At 42.9% G+C, this 12,162-nt stretch overlaps 1 protein-coding gene across 1 annotated transcript in view; it reads left to right on the top strand.

Annotated features, from left to right (window-relative positions):
- Nucleotides 1-227: 227 nt before the first annotated feature.
- The window catches only part of grk3 (G protein-coupled receptor kinase 3), a gene marked incomplete at its 5' end in the record, with an annotated part of 22,422 nt that continues 10,487 nt past the window's right edge, over nt 228-12,162 (top strand). The window contains 2 exons of the mRNA XM_034233720.1: nt 228-296; nt 12,051-12,124. Coding sequence (XP_034089611.1) covers nt 228-296; nt 12,051-12,124 — 143 coding nt within the window. The remainder of the gene's footprint in view (nt 297-12,050; nt 12,125-12,162) is intronic.

Below are 12,162 nucleotides of genomic sequence, written 5' to 3'. Positions count from 1 at the left end.
AACAGAGAATGCACCTTCTTCGCAAACTGAACTCTTTCTCTGTCAGGCCTTTCATTCTTTGTCGTTTTTACCAAGCATTCATTGAGAGCCGTATTTGTTTTTCTTTGATCTGCTGGTTCCAGAGCCTCACACTGAAAGACAGGAACAGCCTGAACAGCATTGTTAAAACCTGCTCCAAGATCATCGGCGTGAAACAGAGAGACTTAAATTCCTTCTGTCCCCAGCAGATTCTGCGGAAAGCAGAACGCATTCTGAACTCTCCAGGTCGTGTACTCTCCAGGTCGTGGACTCTCCAGGTCGTGTACTTTCACATGAATCTCGTCTGTTGCCATCAGGGCGAAGATATGCTCTACCTGCTCAAAGGACTAATCGCTTTTCTAAATCATTCATCCCTTCTGCACTCAAACCTTTAAATTCTTGAAAAGGCTTTTAACTTGATTATTTATTTATTTATTTATTATTGTGATTCTTTGAACTATTTATCGTGTAAATTGGAATTATCCACATCTGTGCTCCCGGGTGTATCTGTGTGTTTTCTTCCTGTATGTTCCTGCCTGTGTTCATGACATAAGCTGCTGCTCATAACCAATTACTCCTTGCGGGATGAATACAGTTGTTGATTGATTGATTGATACGTCTAAATGAATGGAGCCATGTTGTGGTAAAGGCGCTTCAGATAGCTTCCTGTGGTTGGACTCTGCACCTCTTTGAGGTTTATATGCTGGTGTTGTTAAGACTGTGTTGTTGGTCAACAGTGTGTCAAAGTTCACTGAAGTTAAACACACTTACTCACCCATTGAATTGCTGATAGCAGTAGTTTTACTCATGTTGTGCTGTTTTTAGTACGTTACCCAGCATGCAACTGACACATATGAACATGAGCAGAATACGTCCTCTTTAATTTAAAGTTGATATAATGTGAAGGTTGATGTGATGCGTTAAAATTAGGGCTGTCAAACGATACATTTTTTAATCAGATTAATCACCATTCGAACTATGTCCAAAATATTCCATTTATTTATGTATATTGTTGGGAATGGAAAGATAAATGAAAGAAGGCGGATATATCCATTTAACATACAGTATCTATGTTTATTATAACATTTTTCTGCGTGTCAAAATGAAAGACAACCCACACACCTATCAATCATCAAACCGTGGGGTCTTAATTCATTACGTGTTGATTTCTATCAACGGGGGAGTACTTCAGGAAAGTCGACAGAGGGGGGGGGGGGGGGCTCGTGGAGTACTTCTTACCACAGAGTGTGAACGTTGTGATCAGCTGTTTTAGCGCAGTTCTCCAGTGAATGGGGGGGGTCTCCCTCCGCAGCCGGTTGGCGTAGTTTTGGCACAGTTCCGTTGTACAGACCGACGTTAACAGCAGCCCTGTCTGTGCACACGGAGACCGACTCTGTCGTCCGGTGATCTAACCGCCTTCTGGAAAAGCTTCACAAGTACGTCGGTACGCAAATGTGCTTTGTGACACAAGTAACGGTACGCATTTCAGATTACGCACATAACCTGCGTACCAGTTATGTGCACCCCTGTACTACAGCAAAAGTATTCTCCGTCGGGACTTCCTGCAACAACACCACGCCGTTATCAAAGATGTTCTATTGAGAAGACGATCACTACGTGACAAAAGTTTTCAAAACCGTTTCTGGTCTTCGGTATTTCCAGACAAGTGGCTGAAATCAATCTGACTAACTGCTGTCTGTGCAATATACTCCGCGAGTTGGCAGACTTTATTTTGCTTCCTTTAACATCATTGTTCATGGTGGGGCTAAGCCATTTCTTGGTATGGGTGTAGCCTACCCCAGCCATACCCTGGCGCTGCCACTGGTGGGATGTATGGGGCGGGCCATTCTGCACATGCGTTAAATGCGTTAAATATTTTAACGCAATTAATTAAAAAAATTAATTACCGCCGTTAACGCGATAATTTTGACAGCACTAGTTAAAACACATATATAAATAAAAAAATACGTCATCAGTATATTGCAGTTTTAGTTTCGCCAACTCCGTTTCTAATATGCAATAAGACTACAAAATGCGTCTATGATGTATTATCGATCTTTCCAATCCAGACGAGATGTCTCTCTCCTGTCTGTGTGCGAGGGGGCGGGCCGTTTGTAAAGGTCTCCTGACTGTGTTTCAGACTGTCATCCTGGTTAGCGGTTACTCTGGGTTCTGTCTTCAGGACACAGTGTTGGATTTTTTTGATAATTGGATGGGACTTGATTGGATTCAATATTAGAGTAACTTTCTCGTTCCTGTGTTTTTTAATATATTTGGCCTTTGTTTATGTGATTGAATGATTTACTCAAATAAAAAGGTTGATGAATTATCATCTAATGATTTGTATGATGTTTTATTTATGTTAAAGGTCACTTTGAATGATTTTAACTAATGATAATGTAGAAAAACTAATATTTTAATTTCGGGACGGTTCCGGGAGGATGGTGAAAAAAGTTAGTCGAGAGCCCTGAATATCGCCCCGCAAAGTATCGCGAGACTATGCTGTATCGATTATTTCCCCCACCCCTAATATATTTGCTGTTATGTCTGGAGTTTAGTCCTAGGAATCATGCGTGTGTGATTTGGTGAAACGCTCTCAGCTTGTTGCCCTTTATTAAAGGGGACCTATCATGCTATATTTGAAACATATATTGTAGGGCCATCACAAAACATGTCTGTGAAGTGTTTCTTTCAAAATACCAAACAGATCCCCCGTTGTAGCCGTGCCTCATGCTGCTCAAACCCCTCTTTTGAAGCCCTGTTAGAGAAACAAGGATTGTGGGTCCTTAGCTTGAAAAAAAAGAAAGAAAAGGAGGCGGAGCTAATGCCTGATCAGAATTCTACCGGAGATAAAGTTAAATTCTGTTTTAAACCACATCAAGGATTATCTCTGAAACAGTATGGAGCTCAAATGCTTTTTCTCTTGCGGGTTTATCACGAGGTGAGTTCCTTTTTTATTTCCTGCTTTTTAAACACATGCTCTCCAGTACAGGTTAGCTCTGAGTGTTAGCGAGGCTAATGTAAACAAAGACTTCCAAAACATGTCAGGCATCGTTTCTGATAGCAACTTTCTGTGGGTCCGCCTACATCAGTTCGGATGGAAATCTGTATCCGCTTGTTGTACACACGTTTTTTAAAAAGATTTGGGTACGGAGGAAAAGAGAAGGGGTTTTATTTCCTGACGCTGCGTGAGTTCCGCGACGCACCGGGGACACATATAAAAGACATCACAAAGTGCATTTTGCAAGATAGGTCCCCTTTAAAGTCTCAGTGTTCATAACTCTTTGTACGTTGTGTGTACAGAAGTCTCAGCAAACAGTGTAAGTTTCAGGACGACACATCCGCTCTGTTCTGCACACACACCTGGAGGGAGCGTCATTTTCAATGTGAAAGACTGGTTTTATAATCACGCTAGGCAGTGTCTTTAAAATGCTTACCCTGACTCTCTGCTTTTAGAGTATTGATAACATCCTGTTTCTGTTAATCACGCTCTCCAGTGTGCAGGATATCACTCTCCTTAAAAAGTTATCAAGGGGATTAAACATGAAGATTTATGAGTTGAGTTTCCTATCATACTAAATAACACATACTATGCTTAATTGCATTCTGATAGGGTAATAAAATACCTGATTTGCCACATTGATCACGGCTTGATTGCGCCTAATAAATATTTGATGTTATATTCTGCAGCATGTACAGACTAACCATCAAACATTCAACTTTGAATCCTAGTTCAAGCCTTTTGAATCAGCAGGTCACCTGAGGGGGATTCAATGTACAGAATGAGTTAGCGTGCAACGTTGAGTAGACAGTAGTGGAAGTCATGCAGATGAACTAAAGAATTGATTGGAGGAACAACAGAAGATGAAATATATCGACTCCTTTCTTATACAATTAACCTATTTAGTTTTGCACTGTTCCACAGACAAAAACGACTTCATGTTCCAGTTTGACATTTTTAACCAACTTTCTGACATTTTTAGATGAATCGATGATTGCTTTTGGAGGTTTTGTAGTGAGTGATGTAGGTTTTTAATGCATGTAAATGGTCTGCAAAGGCCTAAATCCTTGAGTTAGCTTTTTTACAAAACACACACTTCATACCAGGGCTGTCCCGAGTACCATTTTTCGGGCTCCGGATAATCGGTAGTAATCAGCAGCGAATATTCGGCCCGCACGGGGGGGGGGGGGGGGGGGGGGTCCGTAGTAATCAGCAGCGAACCGCTTCAACACGTATTTCTGTTTATTCACAGCATTCATTTTGTTTTTCTACAGTATCGTTGTTTTATAGTTATTTGTTAATAAAACCCAATTTGTGTTCTTTGAAATCGAAAAGGATATCGCATTGTGTTTGTTACTTTCGTTGCAGTTGTATATGTCTTAAGTGTAATTTGATTTGGCTTCCTATTTATGGACATGCTTTTATTTTGAAGGAGAGTTAGCGCAGTTGACAGGAAGTTGTTGTTGCTATGGAAACAACGTGACGGAGATTAACGGAGAAAAAGTAATATCTACATATAAAGACGGAGAAAGTAAACGATAGCGTTTATGGCTAAGTGTTAGCCCCCCCCGAAGAGGCTCAAGCTCTTACGTTGATATCGGAGATTTCAAAACATGCAACAACAACAACAAACGAATATCCGAATAATGAAATTAAACCCGAATAGTACTCCAACGAACGAATATTCGGATATTCGGGTACAGCCCTAGTTCATACATGCATGCAGAAGTGAAGAAAAAACACAAGTCGCAATGAAGTGAACTCGAGAAAAACAAACAAACTGTGGAGCAAGCAGCACGGTCTGCCTGATCACAGCAGACTTTTGTTCCCTGACTCGTGTCTTGCAGGCAGCGCGTCGCCCAGGGTCAGGACATTTTCTAAACAAACTCAATAAACAAACCCCCCTAGTTAAAAAAACAAGCAGTGAGCTAATTCTGGACGTGCTAAACTATAAATATAGGACTATAATGAGCGGAGGAACAGTCGTACATTATACCAACAAGGGGTGGGGCGACTTGATTACAGTAAGAATGAAGATTGTTGGTGTTGTGTCACAAACAATAACAACTCTGTGTGTGAGGCTGTACATAAAGGGAGTGAACACTGAGGGTTTAAAAGGAGGTACAAAGCAGTGAGACGCAAGACTATCTGCACATTCCTGGAGACATTGTAATAGTGGATTTACTTCTGAATCTGTGCTGGAGTTTTATCTGAAAGCCACTTTGTTAAATCGCTTCAGAACAAATCTGCTCTGTCACTGATTGGCATTTCTCCATCGGACTGAGAACATCTGCAGAATATCAACACTGTTTGCTAGTCCTGATGTTGTATCTGACACACACACACACACACACACACACACAGACACACACACACACACACACACACACACACACACACACACACACACACACACACACACACACACACACACACACACACACACACACAGTAAAGGTCATAGATGTTTAATGCAACACAGTCAGCCCCCGTCTCATGTGACCTGTCAATAAGAAACCTATCTCTTGTATTTGCCGTAAAGTGAAATGTAACTAGATGATGCTATTTCACTGTAAATGCTATTTCACTGTAAATGCTATTTCACTGTAAATGTATCTGCTCACTTGTTACACAGCAGGGCAAATAACTGAACCGCTGTTGCTCTTATTGAGACCAACATTCAGGAATGAAACTACTTTGTATTCAGGATTATGAAACAACTAAAGGCTCTTTTAGGGGTGGGCATAGGACATTAGCAAATCTACTAATGCTGTGACACATTACATTGGATCATTCTCTATCTATGTTGTTTCGTCCCGGTCAAATAATGAAGCTAATGTAATAATCTGCTGACCTTGTTCTCAAAAGTGTCACGGCCATTTCTCCTGATCACAGCTCCATTGTTGAGGTCTACTAGAATAGATCCACATTGTTCAATGTTCCAAACTCACTTTGGTTTCTCACAGCCTCTCTGTACAGTATGTGTGTTCACTCCCCCCCCCCCCCATGAGCCCACTGTGCTCTGATTGGTCAGCTCGCCCACTGGCTCGCCGCTGTGAGGAGCTGACAGTGTGAGCTGGCTTACTGGTGTGGTTTCCTGCTCGCCGCGAGACATCGCGAATGGACGCGGGAAGGGGGGGGGTGCTGTAATAACCAGAAGAGCATGACCTGGGCCCGTTAACTAAAGCCAGTTTTCGTGTGTCTACCCCCGACACAGGATACTCACTGGGAATCATTACAGAGCAGCAAGTACTCGAGCAACTCAAAACCCAAAGAGCTTTATTTACTAAACAAACAACTTCCCAGATGTGTGTGTGTGTGTGTGTGTGTGTGTGTGTGTGTGTGTGTGTGTGTGGTGTGTGTGTGTGTGTGTGTGTGTGTGTGTGTGTGTGTGTGTGTGTGTGTGTGTGTTTGAGTGTGTGTGTGTCTGTCTTCTCTGGAACAGGCCATTTGTTGAATTAGCGGGGCAGTGTTGAAGTGTTCAGCGATTAAGGTTAATCCTTGAGTCTGGTGATGTAAGAGCTGTCGTTTTCCCCTCTCTAAAACCTCCTCACTCTGTGTGTGGTGTGTGTGTGTGTGTGTGTGTGTGTGGTGTGTGTGTGTGTGTGTGTGTGTTGTGTGTGTGTGTGTGTGTGTGTGTGTGTGTGTGTGTGTGTGTGTGTGTGTGTGTGTGTGTGTGTGTGTGTGTGTGTGTGTGTGTGTGTGTGTGTGTGTGTGTGTGTGTGTGTTGTGTGTGTGTGTGTGTGTGTGTGTGTTGTGTGTGTGTGTGTGTGTGTGTGTGTGTGTGTGTGTGTTGTGTGTGTGTGTGTGTTGTGTGTGTGTGGTGTGTGTGTGTGTGTGTGTTCTGTCAGTAGCACCCATTCTGCAAACAAGGATGCCCTGTGCACTCTGCTGTGTCCACACACACGATGCATGTGTTTTGGTGTGTGTCGGGCGGGGGGGGGAAATGATGCATCACGTCTGCAGCGGAGATAAAGCAGAGGGGGAAGAAGGGGAGGATGGATGATAGTGGGCGAGCGGCCGAAACAAAACGCTCTAACTGCGAGACTAACTGAACCAGAGAGGAGGCGACGCCAAAGAGAAGCTGCAGAACGTCAACATACACTGAGACCCAAACTCTTTTCGTCTTTCCCCTCATCCTCAACTCTCCAACTAAACGAGTGCTCACATGATGTTACATTTAGCTTCCAACAAGTGCAATAGAAGAAAGCATCAAACTACTAACCAGAGGGACGCAGGCATGTGGATATAAGTGCTGGTGCATTAGTTGAAGTTATAGAATCATGCAGTCTTTAGCAGAGATTGGAGCTTTTATCACATCACAAAAAAACATTTTGAACTGTTCAACTTGTTGCACGCAAACATTTTTAACACCTTATAAATACTTCTTACACAAAGACACGCACGATGCTGGACAAACACTGACATTGATATATTATTAATATTGTTTTGAGATAAAAGATTTCACCCACATTTTCTTTTAACTAAATTCTACTTTTTAAATTGTATTTTTCTAACTGTTATTTTAGGGCATTTCTTGCGTCCTCTTTTCCTCACTGCCTCTCAGCGACAAAAGTTTGAATTACATTTATTTTAAACTTTATAAATAATGCATTTTAAATGTATGCCACGTGTTCTTCCTCCACCTTCCCTCACCTGGTTGTGCGACATTGTGCGTCCGTCAGTAAGTGTGTGAGGGTCAGAGTGACACACACACACACACACACACACACACACACACACACACACACACACACACACACACACACACACACACACACACACACACACACACACACACACACACACACACACACACACACACACACACACACACATCTGGGAAGTTGTTTGTTTAGTAAATAAAGCTCTTTGGGTTTTGAGTTGCTCGAGTAGTTGCTGCTCTGTAATGATTCCCAGTGAGTATCCTGTGTCGGGGGTAGACACACGAAAACTGGCTTTAGTTAACGGGCCCAGGTCATGCTCTTCTGGTTATTACAGCACCCCCCCCCTTCCCGCGTCCATTCGCGATGTCTCGCGGCGAGCAGGAAACCACACCAGTAAGCCAGCTCACACTGTCAGCTCCTCACAGCGGCGAGCCAGTGGGCGAGCTGACCAATCAGAGCACAGTGGGCTCATGGGGGGGGGGGAGTGAACACACATACTGTACAGAGAGGCTGTGAGAAACCAAAGTGAGTTTGGAACATTGAACAATGTGGATCTATTCTAGTAGAGCTCAACAATGGAGCTATGATCAGTAGAAATGGCCGTGACACTTTTGAGAACAAGGTCAGCAGATTATTACATTAGCTTCATTATTTGATCGGGACGAAACAACATAGATAGAGAATGATCCAATGTAATGTGTCACAGCATTAGTAGATTTGCTAATGTCCTATGCCCACCCCTTAAAGAGCCTTTAGTTGTTTCATAATCCTGAATGTTGGTCTCAATAAGAGCAACAGCGGTTCAGTTATTTGCCCTGCTGTGTAACAAGTGAGCAGATACATTTACAGTGAAATAGCATTTACAGTGAAATAGCATTTACAGTGAAATAGCATCATCTAGTTACATTTCACTTTACGGCAAATACAAGAGATAGGTTTCTTATTGACAGGTCACATGAGACGGGGGCTGACTGTGTTGCATTAAACATCTATGACCTTTACTGTGTGTGTGTGTGTGTGTGTGTGTGTGTGTGTGTGTGTGTGTGTGTGTGTGTGTGTGTGTGTGTGTGTGTGTGTGTGTGTGTGTGTGTGTGTGTTAGAAATTTCAGCTGATCTCGCTAATGAGTCGGAGCTCAGAGGAACTCGTGTCTGATTTGAGCTTAGGTGTGTGTTTGAGTGTGTGTGTGTCTGTCTTCTCTGGAACAGGCCATTTGTTGAATTAGCGGGGCAGTGTTGAAGTGTTCAGCGATTAAGGTTAATCCTTGAGTCTGGTGATGTAAGAGCTGTCGTTTTCCCCTCTCTAAAACCTCCTCACTCTGTGTGTGTGTGTGTGTGTGTGTGTGTGTGTGTGTGTGTGTGTGTGTGTGTGTGTGTGTGTGTGTGTGTGTGTGTGTGTGTGTGTGTGTGTGTGTGTGTGTGTGTGTGTGTGTGTGTGTGTGTGTGTGTGTGTGTGTGTGTGTGTGTGTGTGTGTGTGTGTGTGTGTGTGTGTGTGTGTGTGTGTGTGTGTGTGTGTGTGTGTGTGTGTGTGTGTGTGTGTGTGTGTGTGTGTGTGTGTGTGTGTGTGTGTGTGTGTGTGTGTGTGTGTGTGTGTGTGTGTTCTGTCAGTAGCACCCATTCTGCAAACAAGGATGCCCTGTGCACTCTGCTGTGTCCACACACACGCTGCATGTGTTTTGGTGTGTGTCGGGCGGGGGGGGAAATGATGCATCACGTCTGCAGCGGAGATAAAGCAGAGGGGGAAGAAGGGGAGGATGGATGATAGTGGGCGAGCGGCCGAAACAAAACGCTCTAACTGCGAGACTAACTGAACCAGAGAGGAGGCGACGCCAAAGAGAAGCTGCAGAACGTCAACATACACTGAGACCCAAACTCTTTTCGTCTTTCCCCTCATCCTCAACTCTCCAACTAAACGAGTGCTCACATGATGTTACATTTAGCTTCCAACAAGTGCAATAGAAGAAAGCATCAAACTACTAACCAGAGGGACGCAGGCATGTGGATATAAGTGCTGGTGCATTAGTTGAAGTTATAGAATCATGCAGTCTTTAGCAGAGATTGGAGCTTTTATCACATCACAAAAAAACATTTTGAACTGTTCAACTTGTTGCACGCAAACATTTTTAACACCTTATAAATACTTCTTACACAAAGACACGCACGATGCTGGATAAACACTGACATTGATATATTATTAATATTGTTTTGAGATAAAAGATTTCACCCACATTTTCTTTTAACTAAATTCTACTTTTTAAATTGTATTTTTCTAACCGTTATTTTAGGGCATTTCTTGCGTCCTCTTTTCCTCACTGCCTCTCAGCGACAAAAGTTTGAATTACATTTATTTTAAACTTTATAAATAATGCATTTTAAATGTATGCCACGTGTTCTTCCTCCACCTTCCCTCACCTGGTTGTGCGACATTGTGCGTCCGTCAGTAAGTGTGTGAGGGTCAGAGTGACACACACACACAGACAGACAGACAGACAGAGACACACACACACACAGACACACACAGACAGACAGACAGACACACACACACACAGACAGACAGAGACACACACAGACAGACAGACACACACACACAGACACACACACAGACAGACAGACACACACATACAGACACACACACAGACAGACAGAGACACACACACACACACACACACACACACACACACACACAGACAGACACACACAGACAGACAGAGACACACACACACACACACACACACAGACAGACAGACAGACACACACAGACAGACAGAGACACACACACACACACACACACACACACACAGACAGACAGACAGACACAGACAGACAGACAGAGACACACACACACGCACACACACACACACACAGACAGACAGACAGACACAGACAGACAGACAGAGACACACACACACACACACACACACACACACACACACACGCACACACAGAGGAAGTGATGTCATAATGTTGCAGACACAGTCGTTAGCAGAAGAAACACGATACATCTCGTCCCTGTTACATTGAGCTGATGCTTGATCCGAAACGACCTCCAATAAGTGCATGAAACCTTCAGGATGCTACTAATAATCTGACTAATGAAGTTATTTGTAAGTGCTGCTGCATTAGCTGTGTATAGTTTATACATTTTAGAAGCTCTGTAACAGAGATGGAAGCCTTCATCGTATCGCAAAAAAACATTTTAAACTGTTGAACTTGTTGCATACAAACATTTTAACACCTTTTATTTGCTATAAACGATGCTGGAAAATTGACATATCATTTTTTTATATAACATTAAAGCAGGATTTTTTTTAACCCTTAATTATGTTTTACTAAATTTAAACCTATTTATTTTCCAAATTTCGCCCACATTTTCTGTTAACTAAATTCTACCTGTTATTTAGATTTTGTTTTTTACATTTTACACTTAAAGGTGGGGAAGGTGATTCCCTTCAGAAGCACTTATATTCCATGGAATGCTCTTAACGTCCCGATAGCAATGAATATCTGAAGTGCTTTGAAGCCGTGGCACTGTAAAAAGCACGACCAATCATCTGAGCCGGCTAAAGTAACTGGATGGCCTACCTGCCTGTCAGCCTTCCATCTGGGCACAGACTGATCTCGTGCCCTCATTGGTCATGTGCGCGTTCGTGTGTGTTGGAGGAGGGGCTCTGTGAGGAAGTCTGAAGAAAGTGGCAGATTTTTTTCGGTTATGTATTTTCAGATTCTAGCGCACTCGAGCCGGTTTCTCCATTCTTACCTACCTACCTTTAACTTACTTTTATTTTTGGAATAGCAGAAGAAACACTGTACCTCAGGGTGGTCCTTAGCGCCATGTACATTTTCAAATTCATTTATGTTAAGCTCCAACCGCCGGAATTCATTATGATAGTCAAGAAAACTCTCCTGGTGAATTTTATTCAAATTCCAACAACATTTACCCCTCCCTCCTCAACACACACACACACACACACACACACACACACACACACACACACACACACACACACACACACACACACAGAGACAGATACACACACACAATTGTAAGGCCCACCCTACTGTACATCTCCTCCCTGTATCTCCATTATACACATAGCCTGCAGTCACGGAGGCAATTACCATGGCAACAGCACGTGTCATTTCTGAAAGCAACGTGGATGCATTTTACACACCCCTCTCTTCCTCTCTCTCTCCCTCGTCTTCCTCCTCAGATTCTGTCAGATCTGTTTAAACGTTCACATTATTCTTTTTCTGTTCAGAAGACTTTTATCACCGGTATTCAAATTAAGTTTCCCCCACAGTGTTTGTTTATGAATAATAAAGTCATTTGTTTGTTTAACGTTATTCCCGCTCTTCCTCTCCGCAGGTTTCCTCCTCTTTAAGGAATTCTGTTTGAGCGAGATCGAGGAGGGCGTCCCACAGCTCAAGTTCTACGAAGAAGTGAGTGGGTGTGTGTGTGGGATTAGACTGCAGCAGTG

This window comes from Gymnodraco acuticeps, unplaced genomic scaffold (genome assembly GCF_902827175.1).
Source record: "Gymnodraco acuticeps unplaced genomic scaffold, fGymAcu1.1, whole genome shotgun sequence".
Lineage (NCBI taxonomy): Eukaryota > Metazoa > Chordata > Actinopteri > Perciformes > Bathydraconidae > Gymnodraco > Gymnodraco acuticeps.
The sequence above is the reverse complement of the archived record's forward strand: the minus strand, read 5'-3'. Positions and strand labels throughout refer to the sequence as shown.